At 52.6% G+C, this 14,558-nt stretch overlaps 3 protein-coding genes across 3 annotated transcripts; all 3 read left to right on the top strand.

The window, feature by feature from the left end:
• Positions 1 to 988: 988 nt before the first annotated feature.
• PG998_000394 (uncharacterized protein) lies at positions 989 to 2,972 on the top strand (the record flags this gene model as incomplete). The annotated part of the gene is made up of 5 exons (XM_066867212.1): positions 989 to 1,113; positions 1,172 to 1,274; positions 1,344 to 1,817; positions 1,874 to 2,664; positions 2,726 to 2,972. 5 exons carry the CDS (start codon positions 989 to 991, stop codon positions 2,970 to 2,972), a joined length of 1,740 nt encoding a protein of 579 aa, XP_066735627.1.
• Positions 2,973 to 3,658: 686 nt separating this feature from the next.
• On the top strand, positions 3,659 to 4,905 carry PG998_000395 (uncharacterized protein; the record flags this gene model as incomplete). Its single annotated transcript, XM_066867213.1, has 2 exons — positions 3,659 to 3,864; positions 3,930 to 4,905. Coding segments are annotated over 2 exons (1,182 nt in total), but the record flags the coding sequence as incomplete, so codon positions are not given.
• Positions 4,906 to 5,447: 542 nt separating this feature from the next.
• PG998_000396 (GTP-binding protein RBG1) lies at positions 5,448 to 7,469 on the top strand (the record flags this gene model as incomplete). Its single annotated transcript, XM_066867214.1, has 11 exons — positions 5,448 to 5,513; positions 5,628 to 5,760; positions 5,889 to 6,014; positions 6,072 to 6,266; positions 6,318 to 6,458; positions 6,595 to 6,770; positions 6,831 to 6,847; positions 6,899 to 6,996; positions 7,107 to 7,202; positions 7,340 to 7,375; positions 7,450 to 7,469. The coding sequence occupies 11 exons, from the start codon at positions 5,448 to 5,450 to the stop codon at positions 7,467 to 7,469; spliced, it is 1,104 nt and encodes a 367-aa protein (XP_066735629.1).
• Positions 7,470 to 14,558: the final 7,089 nt, after the last annotated feature.

Consider the following 14,558-nt stretch of genomic DNA (forward strand, 5'->3'; position numbering starts at 1 on the left):
GGCCTGCACATTACTCAATATACTGGTGAGAGAATTAGTATGCGCTCTAACCCTTGTGCTGCCCCTGTGTTGCTTGCTGGGCCAGGGGTGCGTGACTGCATCGTCGGGCTTCAAAAGAAAAGACCAAAGAGCAGGACAAAGCAAAAGACACTAACACAGGTGAACAGAGACTCTATGAGGGGTGCGACAGCGCAAAAGAGAAGGTGCTGCTCAGTATGAGGCTTGAACTCATGGCCTTCGCATTACATATTATACTCGACTCAAGAGAGAGTATATTAGTACGACGCTCTAACCAACTGAGCTAACCGAGCTGCGATGAGATCCGATCGTTGAGACGATCAGTCGGTGTGTTGGTTGTTGGTGATTGGTGTGGCTATAGACGACCTTATAGCAGAGTTTTCCGTGGAGGGAGGGGTGGGAGCTGGATTTTCTAGCTGGAATTTGAGCTCAGTCGACCGGTGGAGACTCTGAGACTCTGCGGCTTATGGGTCCCGTCCCATTGAATGGTTCCATAAGCTGGTTTCAAATTACATAATCTCTGTGCTATACAGCTGGGTTTGGCAGGCCACCTTTTTAGAGCGGCTATAGCTGCAAGATTAAACTCAAGCTCCAATGTCATTTAGCATTAGCATAGGCAGGTTGGAACGGGCATCTGTCGAATCCATCAATGTTCAAAGAGCAGGGTCAACTCATCTGATACACTGTGACCTGGGCAAATCAGACAGCAGTCAGTCAATCCGCAGCACTCGTACTCGGAGCAGACGCGAAGCTGAAAACGTGGGGTCGGCAAGGTTTGTGTGGAAACGAACATATGATTCTTTGCATAAACTTTAGAAAACACGTCTTGCTTAGAATTCGGCGCGGCTTTGCTCTGTTATCTGTCTCCCGGGCGGCTCCCTTAGACCACTCTGTAGCTCAATCTACTCACTACCCACGACCAACCATTGTGAAGCTCACTGAAGGAGCATTTATCTCTCTGGAAGCAAAGATGGCATCTGCCCAGCGCTTCGTGGGCTATCCCCAGGCCCGCGAAGGCCCTAAGACTCCATACATACACACCGAAGACAGTAACCCGGTGATGCGAGGATGGACGCTCGTCTTGGCCTCGGCTCTGTAAGTAGCATGTTCGCTATCAATGCATTATCGAGCGATTTGGTAACCAATGTGCAAGTATAACGCGGTCTGCTATGGTAGCCAAAGCCGTGTGGACCAATGCTCAGTTTGGCACCATCAAAGACATCCCAGAACTCAGCAACTATACCTCCCGCTTACAGGTGAGTTTACCCAGCACACCCGCGGTGCCGCAGGACCAGAAGTCGCATTTGCTTACGCAGATCGAGTAGCCGGTTGTTACCCCTCTGGGCTCGGGGGATGACGCCCAATCGAAACCAGGCATCACTCCTGATCTGGTTCAGAGACAGCCAGTTGATCTGGCGGGGCGCTTCCACTCTGCTGCCGACTACCATGAGTTGTACAAGTCAGGAAAACTGACACCGGTGCAAGTCGCCGGGGCCATCCTTCCTCTGATCTCCCAAGATGAGGAGTCCGGGGCCAAGTACGGAGCTGCTTGGGCCGCTGTCAATGAGGATATTGTGCTTGAGGCCGCCAAGGCCTCGGCCAAGAGATACGCTGCTGGAAAGCCCCTCAGTGTGCTCGATGGCGTTCCATTCGCTGTCAAAGACGATCTCAACGTCAAGGGGTACACCTCTCACATCGGACTCCAGCCCCAAGAAGGAATTCCCTGTTTCGACAAGGCGGAAGAGACCATATGGCCCATCGCACAGCTGGAGGCAGCCGGTGGCTTGATGATTGGCAAGGTGACCATGCACGAACTCGGATCCGACACGAGCGGCTGTAATCCACGCCGGGGAAGTCGCCTGTAAATTGGTGCAACACCTCGTACTACACGGGCGGCTCGTCGTCGGGCGGTGCGTCGGCCCTTAGTTCAGGCCTGGTGCCGATCGCGATCGGCACCGATGCGGGAGGCAGTATCCGCATCCCCTCTAGTTTCTGTGGGATGTATGGACTCAAGCCCACACTGCATCGCATATGGACCATGAACTCCGCCATCTGTGTTGCGGGGCCCAAAGCCGCGACCGTGGCCGACCTGACGCTCGCCTACCGACTGATGGCGGCGCCCAACCCCGACGATCCGGTCCAGGGCGCATTCGCACCTTCGATCCCTCCGAGCCCCACGGCGAAGAAGACGCTCGGGATCTACTCGGAGTGGTTTGACAAGGCCTCGCCCGCCGTCCTCGAGGTCACCAAGAAGACTATAGCTCACTTCAAGGAGAAGCTCGGCTACGAGGTCGTAGAGATACACATCCCCTACATCCGTGAGGGCCAACTCGCTCACAGCGCCTGGGCCCTCGGCGAGTTGACGGATCACCAGCGCCACCGCCATCCCGACCCTAGCAAAGCCCTCTCGCTGGTAAACCACGCCAACGCCATCCTCATGACCATGGGTGCCGAGACCTCGGCAGTCGACATGTTGAAGTACGGCCAGCTACGCGAGCTCATCATGGGGCATCTTGCCTTCTTGTGGAAGAAGTATCCCGGCATGCTCATCTTGACGCCCACGGCGCCGGACGCAGGCTGGAAAGTCCACCCTGGAGACCAAGCATACGGCTTCAGCGATGGCAACACCACTATCAGACAGATGATGTAAGAATCTCTCTTGTTTCGCTCCTCGGAGTACTAGGATAACCTACTGACGACGATACAGGTATATCTGGCTTGCCAACTCCACCGGATGCCCTGCTCTTTCGGCCCCAGTCGGCTACATAAACCCGGAGCAGGGCGAAGGCCAGTTACCTGTCGGCCTGATGGCAATGGGCGAGTGGGGTGCTGAAGAGCATCTGTTATCGTGGGCCAAGGACACCGAAGCATATCTGAATAGCGTCTGGGCCGATGGCAGAGTTAGACCTCAGGAGTGGGCCGATGTTGTCAAGCTGGCTACAGAGGGACAGTAAGTAAGCTAGAAGGTAAAGAAAAGGCCTTGGACATACTGGTTATGGCATATCGCTTCTCGCTGATCATGTACAGTACTGGTGACTACGAACCGACCCCCACTAGATTAATATCATAGCCGCACTGCGCTGACAGCTCCGGTATACTGGATCTTAAATGCAGCCCTCTGCTCTGGATACCTAGTCGTGTGCCAATCAATAGCCAATTACATCTAAGTATCCATGTGTATTTTCTACTATGCTCTGTATGATATCCAATCTATCTATCGTGATATACTACCGATTTCGCCTCCTCGTCGTATCGTATACTTAACGTCCTAAATGAAAATAAGGATGAGTGAATACTTCTAATTTTCCAGCTTTACGAACAATTGGTTCATGAGGAGAGGAAACATGTACGAAATATATAGATTACTGGAAGAGTATTAGGGTTTGGTATGTTTCGGCATACGTACTGAGAGATCATCGTACTAATTGCGGGGCATGACTTGCCTGTCCAATGTCCCTTCTTGCTTCCAACTTGACTGCGTTCCATGACAACAACCGGACCACAGTTCTAAGATATGCTACAACTTTCTTCCAGAGACTTGCCCAGCTCGTTATCGTAAGGCAGCCGTCTCATGAAGCCCATCTGTACCTCCGCTAGCAGGCTTCGCCTGCCATGCTCAGCACGACTATGGACACATAGGAGTGTATGCCAGACTGTCCGATCGCAGACGACCTCAACACGCTACAAGCGCCGAGGCTTCCCGGCTCTCTTCGTCCGAGGAGGTACATCGAATGGACTCATCATCAAACGTGATGATCTGCCACCGGAAGCTCAATGGCAGGATGTCCTGCCCCAAGCCATGGGATCACCCGACCCATACGGCAGGCAGCTCAATGGGATGGGCAAGTGCAATCATCAATCACACCCAATGATGTTGCCTCACGTGCTGACTGTCCTGACCTAATAGGGAGTGGGATATCCTCGACCTCGAAGATTTGTATCATTTCGTCATCGGAGAGATCCGACGCCGACGTGGACTTCACTTTCGTCCAGGTAGGCGTGAAAGATGCTGCCCTCGATATGGCAGGAAACTGTGGCAACATGTCAGCGGCCGTCGGGCCGTGTGCCTGGGATCTCGGGCTTGTGGCTAGCCTTGAGACGCTGCGCGGCGGCTCGCGCAACCAACGCAAGGACGAGGCCCTTGTTCGCATTTTCAACACCAACACATCTAAGATCATGCACTCCCGGTTCCAGCTCGCCGGAAACCCGCCCAAATTCTGTGAGGAGGGTGACTATGCGATTGATGGCGTGCCGGGTGCACAATCAAGAATCACGATGAGCTTCTTGAACCCTGCTGGGGCAAAGACAGGGCGGATATTACCTACCGGTAACCCTATAGACACCCTGACGCTTCGCGATGGCAGTCAGATCGAGGCTTCCTTGGTCGATGTATCCAATCCAGGAGTGTTCATTCGGGCCTCAGACTTGGAAATCGATGGACGTAAAGGGGTGCCATCGCCGGGCCTTTTCACCCCCTCCTTCGTTGAAGAGGACTCGAAGCTGAAAGCTCGACTTGAGCTCATACGTCAAGCTGGGGCGGAGAAGATGGGCCTCAACCCAGCAGTAGGGAGCGTCCCGAAGATCGTAACGCTGCTTCCCGTCTCAGACAACGAAGGTATCGATATCCGATGCCTGGCACTGTCAATGGGCCAAGCTCATAAAGCCGTTCCCCTGACACTTGCACTCTGCCTGGGAGCCGCAGCTAGTATGCCAGGAACTATACCCTCTCAGCTTGCCCGCCATGGCGAGGGCAAAGGCTCGACACTACGGATAGGACACCCTAGCGGGAAAGTCGAGATTGGCACCACCTTTGAAGAAGGGCAAATAGTATCGGCTGAGTTACACCGTACTACAAGGTATCTGATGGAAGGTGTTGTGTACTATTAAGGTCTAGAGCAATCCAATATATGGACACATGCGATACTACCATACATGGCAGTGTGCTTCGCAACTAGTTCCGTATCAAAATGGTCAATAGTGGTTTCTACACTGTCCAGTCCGAAGAACGATCTCTCTAGCTCGATGATAGCAGGTATGCAGATGAGTGAAGATGTACGCGCCAGTAACATTGACAACGACAAATGACTTGGCCCATCTGAACAATGCTTTGCCTTTTGGACAGAGGCTTGAAATCACGACGTCGAGCCAGTGTGATGCATGCATTCAGTTCAATTCAAGTCATTACTCATATTCGCGCCTCGGATAAACCCCGGAGGACAAAAAACACATCCTTACGTGGGGCAAAACAAGACGTCACAAGCCAAATTCACTGCCCCACCAAAGAACGACTTTTGAAGCCTCGATATCGACGCCGAACTGGAATCGCCGTCAAGACATATTTCGGGGACATCTGAGAGCCTCGTATTGCAGCGAATTGCTGTCTGAAGAAATATCTCTAGTGAACCAGGTCTGTCGAAAATACCGCAAAGATGTCGACCACAGTGGATAAGATCAAGGAGATTGAGTCCGAGATGGCTCGGACTCAGAAGAACAAGGTACGGATATGGTGGCGTTTGTTCCTGAGCCATAGGCACGGTTTCATTACCTATGATGCCCCAGTTCGGCTTGTTTCATCGGAAAGAGAGCCGCACGATTAACGCGCTATATAGGCAACTTCGTTCCATTTGGGTCAACTGAAGGCCAAGCTGGCCAAGCTCAAGCGTGAACTGCTGACCCCGACATCGAGCGGCGGCGGCGGCGGAGCTGGTTTTGACGTTGCGAGAACTGGCGTGGCTAGTATTGGTAGGTAACAGAATCATTTCTGCTGCCCAATGCCAGAAAGGTCCTTTGTGTCACCGAACGGTGAATCTGGTCCCCTGGGTCTTCCACCGGGTCTTCTCCAGGGTCAACTGACACTTCCGATCCTACAGGCTTTATCGGATTTCCTTCCGTTGGAAAGAGTACTCTCATGTCGCGTTTGACGGGTCAGCACTCAGAAGCTGCTGCATACGAGTTCACAACCCTTACGTCAGTGCCTGGTCAGGTCACGTACAACGGTAGGCCCTGAAAATCCCAAGCACATCTGAAGAATTACTGCTAATCATGTTCAATAGGGGCGCCGTTGCAAATGATCGATTTGCCTGGCATTATTGAGGGAGCTAAGGACGGCCGTGGCCGTGGACGACAGGTTATTGCTGTGGCAAAGACGTGCCATTTGATCTTCATCGTTCTCGACGTGAACAAGCCCCTGACAGACAAGCGAGTGATTGAAACCGAGTTGGAGGGTTTCGGTATCAGAATCAACAAGCGTAAGGTGGTCCCTACTACGACTCATGTAACTGGTAACTGACCCTGCCCAGAGCCGCCCAACATCACTTTCAAGAAGAAGGATAAGGGAGGATTGAACATCACCAACACGGTGCCTCTTTCCCATATCGACCACGACGAGATCAAGGCCGTCATGAACGAGTACCGTATCAACTCGGCGGATATTGCGATCAGTACGTGCCCATCGGCGTTCCTACCCTAAGCGAACTCTTGGAGATTGCAACCTTCATGGCCAATACAAGGCCGTGACTAGTGTCGTTCTCGGCTATTTTCTACTGGCCTGGCTCAACATTGCTGACATGGTCTTAGGATGCGACGCTACGATTGACGACTTGATCGATGTACTGGAAGCAAGAAGCCGCAGTTACATCCCAGTTATCTATGTCCTTAACAAGATTGATGCTATCAGCATCGAAGAGCTCGACTTGCTCTACCGCATCCCCAACGCAGTACCGATTAGCTCGGAACATGGTTGGAATATTGATGTAAGCTGTCCTGACAGTGCCTTATGCTGAAAGTCACATCTTTGCTAATTTCCATCGCAGGAACTTATGGAAGCTATGTAAGCAGACCCAGGGGTAGTGCTGAAGTTTAGATACTAATCGCTATACAGGTGGGACAAGCTGCAGCTCAAGCGAGTGTACACAAAGCCGAAGGGCAAGATGCCCGACTATTCCGAACCCGTTGTGTTACGTGCCGGGCGACACACAGGTACGTATCTCACGGCTTCGACTTGGACCAAAACGTGCCCCGGTTTGGGGAGGCTATGGTATCCTGCATTTGGAACGCTTGCTCTATTTACTGACTTATTTGGGACATAGTCGAGGACTTCTGTAACGCTATCCATCGTAGCTTGGTTGAGAACTTCAAGACGGCAATCGTGTATGGCAAATCTGTCAAGCACCAGCCCCAACGAGGTAAGTTGTCCATGCTGGTCCAGGCCCCTCCCTTCTCAGCCGTGGGCAGTTTGCTCGAGTTGGGTAGTAGCACCATTCGGCAAGATTGAGACTCGGTACTGGAGTTGGGGTAGCGATGCTAATCATCTTTTTCATAGTGGGCCTATCTCACGAATTAGCAGACGAAGACATAGGTAACGTTTCAACCATCCCGCCCCTCCTGAACTGGAGGTCGAGTCGTTGTCGGCGTACTAACCCTTCTCGACAGTGACAATCCAGAAGCGCTGATTGAGCGATCGCGCGGTGCATAGAGAAGCTAGCACTGGCAGCTTCCTCTGTCTCTACAGTCGGCAACTTCTATACATGCGGCGCCAAGTTTGCGCATCACGAGGGTATACACGTCATGGTGACTTGTTCAGGTGGCTGTCTTTTACAAGAAGGGCCATTGCCCAAGTCGGGCTTGCGGGTTACTGCATTACAGAGGCTTGTTGATCGGTTCGGTGCCGAAAATGGACCGGATGATTGTGTGTTTGGAAGCACTTTGGAGAAATGTCAGACTCCACGGGACGGGTTTGGGCATCGGGTGTTTTACTCGAAAGGGGTTACTCCGTATGGTTGACCAAGTTGAGAGGCCAGGACAGTTGGCAGGGCAGAGCTGCTTTCCGGCGACCTGTGCCAATCCCAGCCCTGTCGAACTACACGACGAAAAGAAAAACCCAGGAAAAGTTCTATATTCAGATTCACGAATGAATGAATGATTCGATTCTGATAACCGATTTTTTTGGTTTGTTCTTCCTGCTGATGCGGGGATACCCGTTATCGCCCGGATGCCCAAAGGACCGAACCCCACTCGCTCGCCACGGCGATGTGTGTCCGATGTACATGTATTCCATGATGATACTTGAAGAATGTTGGTATGGTGTCGGTCGGGACGGATGGATGGATGGATGGATGGCAGACAGTCCAGACTTGCGCCACACCTTTGGGGGAGGGAGGGGACCCCCAACCCAAAGCGCCTGCTGGCTTGGCTACTGCACTCCCCCAAGGACAGCCGCCTCACCTGACCTGCATAACCGAAGGGCCTCTTCGTATGCGGCCAAAGCATGGAGAGCGGATCAGCAAATGTAGGGCAACGCAAGGCACGGGGTAACGAGAGCCAAAGTTTAGGAAGCCAAAAAAAGTAAGGCACGTGAAGTCTCTGGTTCGATGGATCAAATCGAACCCACCGAAATCATGCCTTGCAGTATATACGGAGTATCGGCCATTCAACTAATCAAGTCTCCTCCACCTTCGAGATGAGAGAATTACCATGAAAAAAATCCTTGCTTTTCCCTCTTTTTCCCACCTAAGCTGCTAGGTTAAGCACTCGGCGCGTACCGGGCTGGCCTCAGTGGATTGGCTCGTTCCCATGTCGTTGACCGGCCTTCTTCTTTCCCATGCCAGGCCCAGCCCAGCCCAGGTCCAAGTCCAGCTGCCAGCCATACGCAACTAGAGTAATGGGGCTGAAACCTTTGGGTTCGTTTGGTTGTTTGTTCATCATCGTGCATCCTTCCCACATGCAATGAACGTATCTACTGCTACTACTGCCGCCCCGCCGCCGCCGCCGACGCCGCGGCGAAGGGGGGACAGACACAGACACACACACAGAGAGAGAGGAGAGGAGAGGAGAGGAGAGAGGACCAGAAAAGCCCCAAGCAGGGATGTGTAAAACGAATTCTTGACAAGTACCTGAAAATTCAATTGGAGCAGCAGCGTCAGTACCACTCGAGAAAACGGATCGCTCAACCGGGCGCTCATCTAGCCGTATCCTTCGTGCGCCATCATGCCTGTACGTGCTTGGACGCCTACATAGTGCCTACAGATGTAAGTCCACACGTGTGCATCCAGGCCTTCCACTTCGGTAGGTTTGAAGAAAAGAAGAGGAGGAGGAAGAAGCTAGCTTCTGTAAGTATGACTCTTCCCAGTCAGCTACTTGGACGTGAAAGGCGAAAGTGCAGTGCAGAGATCTCCATGTCTCACCCTGTTAGTTTCTTTTTCCCTCTTTGTCTTTCCACCTTTCTTTCCCTGCCGCCCCTACTTACTCCAAGTGCCAAAATCCCTAAACCCCCTCCCCAGTTAAACAAATGTCCGACAGTTTGTTTCGTCTTGTTTTGTTCAACGGTCTCGCGGTGTAGGCTGGCCCTCGAATTAGTGCCTAACGTTGACGATTCACAAGACATGCCTAACCGCCCGGGGCCCACCAACTCAGCAGCTCAGCGGTACGTTTTTGGGTTTCTTATTGTGTCTCCCGAGCTCCCCTCCCTTTTTCGCCTTATTTTTTCCTCCGTCTCTGGTTGGACCCTCCCCTTGGCTGCATGACGAGGAAGAGAAAGAAGAGGAGAGAGAAGGAAGGAAAAGAAACAAGGACCTGTGGTACTTTCCCGTTCCTGCCGCCGTGTCACACCTCTCTTTTCCTCCTTCTTTTCTTTTGACCCAGTGGGAAGAATCATGACGACGAGGAAGAAGAAAATTACCCACCCGATTGCCGGAAAGGTCCGTCGCCGAGGCCACGGTGAGTATCCTCCACGATCGATACAGAGATTGATACAAGACCGTAGATATGTATGTAGGTTGGGAATACGTAACCGCAAATATTAAAACCACGCCACGCCACGCCCGCGCGACATGGGGGGCCAGGGCCATGATATGTGTAATTGATTGCTATGCGCAGAATGCTGCCAACTCCCCAATCGCTTATCCATCAAGAGACAATCGCACGGCCTTCTTGGGTAGCAGTAACGTCATCTCGAATAGCGGCCCGTTCTATAGGTAAATATGGCGAGGTAGTGTTGCAGTGTGCGGCAAAGCATCGCATGGACAAGCATTGGTATTCGCTCGCAGCTGAAGACTTGAAGATGTCGTCCCCTTCTTCATGCGCAATGGGAATGGGGAGGGACCCCTGCGCGGCCACGGCTGCACCTGGGGTGGGGGATGTCAAGAAGAGGGATGGGTGATGGTGGATGGAGATGAATAAATTTGGACGGGCCACGGGCTCCTTCATTAGCTCCATAGCTCTAATTGAGCACAGACGGTGCTTGTACAGTGGCAGCATGGAGGACAAGGAGCGGCTGGAGGGGGCTGCTGTTGACCCGTCTGCACCGGATTCCGCTATAACATGGGTAATCCCTCCCCTGTTAGGGCGGTCCCTGGTAGCCTTCTCGGGGTCCCTTGTTGCTGGACTTAGCGGACGTTCAGCCGAAATAAGTTTCTTCCTCCAACAGCTTGTCCGGTACAGGGGTAGACGAGAACACAAGTACATGAGAAAGAGAAGGATAGGACAGAGAAGGGGGAACTGTAGACAAGGAAGGGTGGGAACTGTACCACGATTGTATCGCGAAAGCCGCCTTCGTTCAAATCTTGGGTTATCTCCGTCAATTCTGTAACGGCGTCGCACTATCTGATATTGTGCCTGATGAGATTTCCAACTGGCGAGCATGGTGACATTCGGCAGCACTCCCGTGGGTCCTACAAGAAAGCAGACCCAGGCTTCTTGGGGCCAGGCAGACAGGTAAACACACCCCCTTCCAGCTCGTGGAAGCTTGTCGTGGAGTGTAGTGAAGCGAACTGTGCACCATAAAGTCCATGCTATCATGCCATCATGCTATTGCCGGCTAGGAATCGACAAGCCCTTCCCGCGCTCGATGGGGGGCGGCTCAAGGGCCACCACTAACTGGCCTGTCCGGCAACGCAAGCTGGCGGGAGCTTGCAGGTTCCGGCCGTTTTGTTGGTAGCGTCCTGGGCATGATGAATGTCGCCGAGGCGCATCCGAACGAAAGGGAGGGAAAATAAAGATTTGCCGGTCTAACAGAGAGTATCCATCGGCAGACAGGACAGCAGGCAGGGCACGGCGTGGCATGGGAAGGGGCGCCTGTCGCGCCTATCGCTGCTGCGTGCGGTCGAACCCGGCCGATCGACATCGACTACGCCTAGCCAAGTTGGCATCGACCACATCAATGATATAACGTATGTCTTGATGTGTTGCGCCGCCTTCCTATACGAGGGCCCCTGGTCAAGAAGCTACATCAATGGTGTATACCTTATTCTGGTACCCATGGTAATTTGTAAAGCCTTGCTTGAGTCGTGGATGCATCGATATGGCATTGATAGTCCGGAACCCTGGCAACCTGACCAACAGGAAACGAGCCGGCGACACGGCATGGGCGCTGCTCGGGCCTCATTGCCTCTTTGGTCCAATGGTTGTTGGACAGTATCCGTATCGGCATCCAGGAAAAGCACGGCCAATGACAGATCCGAATGAACTGCACGATATATTGTCAGTCGCAGGTTGTCTACGAGAGGTCTCATCGCGTTGGCCATGTGTTACTTCTGAACGCACTACTGTGAACCAAAACTGGTTGAGCAAAAAGTGCTGCGCAGCGCTGCGCATCCTCTGCCTCGGTCTCTGGTCGCGATAATCACCGAGACAAGAGGGCAAAACGGGGGAGCGATTGGTAAAAAGGCGACTAGTCCAAGCCAAGGCAACAAGGGTTTGTATTGTTGGTGCCATTGATCCCTTCCACTCGCTAGGTTGTTGTGTGGTTTGCAGAATTGGGCAACGATCTGAAATCATCTGATACCTTGACATCGCCGTTGGGTATGAGCGAAGGGGACCTGGGCTTGGGGGAGGCCGCCCCGGCATCGCAGGCCAGACTTGGGTCGTGCTCTTCTGGTTTGGGTTAACCGTAGGTTAGAGGCTTCAATCAAGTATAGCATGGATGATTCCCAATATCGAATATTGGTTCGCCCAAATTGGTGTTCGATATGTAATCTTGGGTTGCGTCGTCGTGGGCGAATGAATCCGTGGGGCTTGGAGTACAATACTCCAATATTATACATAATCACTCTACGTGGGCTTTACCCCGGTCGGTCTGTATCAATAAAGACGGATCTCCATCGACTGCCGTGCTGCTACCTTGTAGGTTCGAAAAGTTTGAGTGAGCGAGCGTCCGAGCCGACGAGGAAAGAAGAGCCTGGCAGCCGGGCAGCCTGGGCCAGAAGCCTGGCCTGGGCCGATGCAGGCGGCAGATGTGTGGAGGAGCTGCGAGGAGAAGCACAAGCCTCACGATGCTCCTGTCACCCCCGTGCTTTTTGTTTTAGTACCTATATGCGCATGTGCGTGCGTGTGCGTGCTTGTTTGTGTGTATGTAGAGGCCAGGGCCGGGTTGGTGGTAAGGTCAGTGGTATGTAGGTCTGTATGTACATAGATATGCTATGTACATGCCTACATATTGCATGTACATACATACGGTATAGTATAGCATTCCGCGTGGTACACATGACCGGGGGTTGATGCTCAGAAACCGTAAGCCATCGTGTATTTTGGACCGAATGGGCATATCCGCCCGTGTATTCGTCAACCAGGGCAGAGGTGAGGGATCAGCTGACCGGTTTCCCGTATGTGTTCTGGCATCACTGAATGGACCAGGCAAAGACAGGATTCAGTTTGGATACCAAGCCACATTGCAGGTAGTCGAATGACTTGCTGGCCCCTCCAATAGAGGATCATTCTGGCCAAGAAGCTCGGCGACTGGTGATGGGCAGTGGGAAAGTCTTGATTATCAAGATGCGTAGTACGAGCCTAAGTGGATGTGTTGCTCGACTATTTGGATGGATGAGGGGCTCAGTAACTGTCGTCGTGAATTCGAGGTTTTTGTATCGTCGAGCTCGTTCCAATAGAAACAGCGGGTTGCCATGTCAAGAAGTTGGGATGAAAAGATGCAAGGGTGCATGACCTGGGCTATCCCTGCTAGCTAGCCGTCACCAGATTCCCACCATTATCCATTGTCGTCCGTCGTCCATTATCCAGAGAAGACAGAAGACAGGGGTTTGTGGGATGGGGTCGAGGTCGTGGTCGAAGGGTCGGTCGGTCAGTGCATGTGGGCAATCCGCAATCCGCAATCCGTCAATCCGTCCGTCAGCCAGTCACCGATTTGTAAGTCCAAGTATGTATGGATGGATGTGCCTAAAGCAGTAGGGAGCGAAAAAGAAGCAAATGAGTTTTCGAGTATTGACTGCATAATCCAAGTCATCCCCCTGAGAAGTAGTTAGGCGACGGGGTGTGCATCGCATCGCATCGCACATTGCATGGTCTACAGCATCATTTCTCATCATGATAGTGGTATACATGGCGGAGCGGCGGGCAGTGGTAGGCTCGGGTTGAACTGCTGTGCATTCCCGGGGGTGGCAGGCTATATAATTCTGGGTGGTAGAGGCGACAAGTCGGGGCTGTCATTTGCTGCGAGATGGACCTGCAGCCATCAGATATCTCGAGTCTGTGCAAGCCCTGGGTCCCGGTTTGTGTGGATGGGAAAGGTCGAGTCCAATGAACAAACAATTCTCCGCCGTGAAATGAGACCATCTCGGGCCTCTTGTTCCTTGACGGCCATCAATTCACAGGGGCCCACATGATATCATTGGATTCCCGCTTGTGGGCGGCTTATCGCAACGAACACACTTCTCTCCGTCTGTCTCTCCCTCTCTCGAACTCGAAACAATCGACGTACAGGTGGGTGTGTGTATGAGCATCAAGTGTGTGTGTGTATGGGTAAGTGTGTGATGCTCGCTTCAACATCCCGTCCGCCGAGGCTATTGTCCAATTTGATCCAACCCTCTCCCACTCGACCTGGTTAGGTTGCTTTTACTTTCACAGAAAAGACTGGGATAGTGGATTGGGTAGTGTGGTTCTTCTCGCAAAACTGCTACCCATCTCCATCCAGCGTTGCACACACCTCTCTGCTTTGCCCTATGTATGTATGTATGTATGTATGTATGTATGTATTGCTTTCTGCCCGCTGCCCGCTGCCCTCTCGACGCTCACTTCCTGGACATTATCGACCCCGGTCCATTTGTCCCGCTCCGAGAGATCAGTCGTCCTCGGCATGCGCCAGTCTGGATCTTCTTCAGCATGTCCCTCTTGGTGGGTGAGCAGCATTCCGTCACCGGTCGATGATACATCAATGCTTTAAGCTGCCCGACCAAGTATCCAGGGATCAAGGAAGCTGGGTGTGCCTGGCAGCGGCAGCAGCCAAAAATGGCGATGCAAGCAAGCAAAATGGCTTCACCGGAGCCCATTGAAGTAACTGGTCATTTCTGACAACCAGTATAGTCGAGTTTGATGTTGATTCACGCATAGTGCAAGATGCGTTTACTATGGATCTGCTATAGGGTATAGGACGCCAGTAGGGTTGGCGAAAAGTAAGTATTCGATTCCCAGTATGCAAGTGTGTCTATGCTCTCTTTTCGTCGACCGGGTTGGACTCGGTAACAAGTCACTCGGAGAGGTCTGAGGTCCCGTCTCGACCTGGACTCGACCTGGACCTGCTTGACCTGCCGAGTCAG

This window comes from Apiospora kogelbergensis (assembly GCF_038363985.1).
Source record: "Apiospora kogelbergensis strain CBS 113332 chromosome Unknown utg000001l_segment0_segment0, whole genome shotgun sequence".
Taxonomy (NCBI): domain Eukaryota; kingdom Fungi; phylum Ascomycota; class Sordariomycetes; order Amphisphaeriales; family Apiosporaceae; genus Apiospora; species Apiospora kogelbergensis.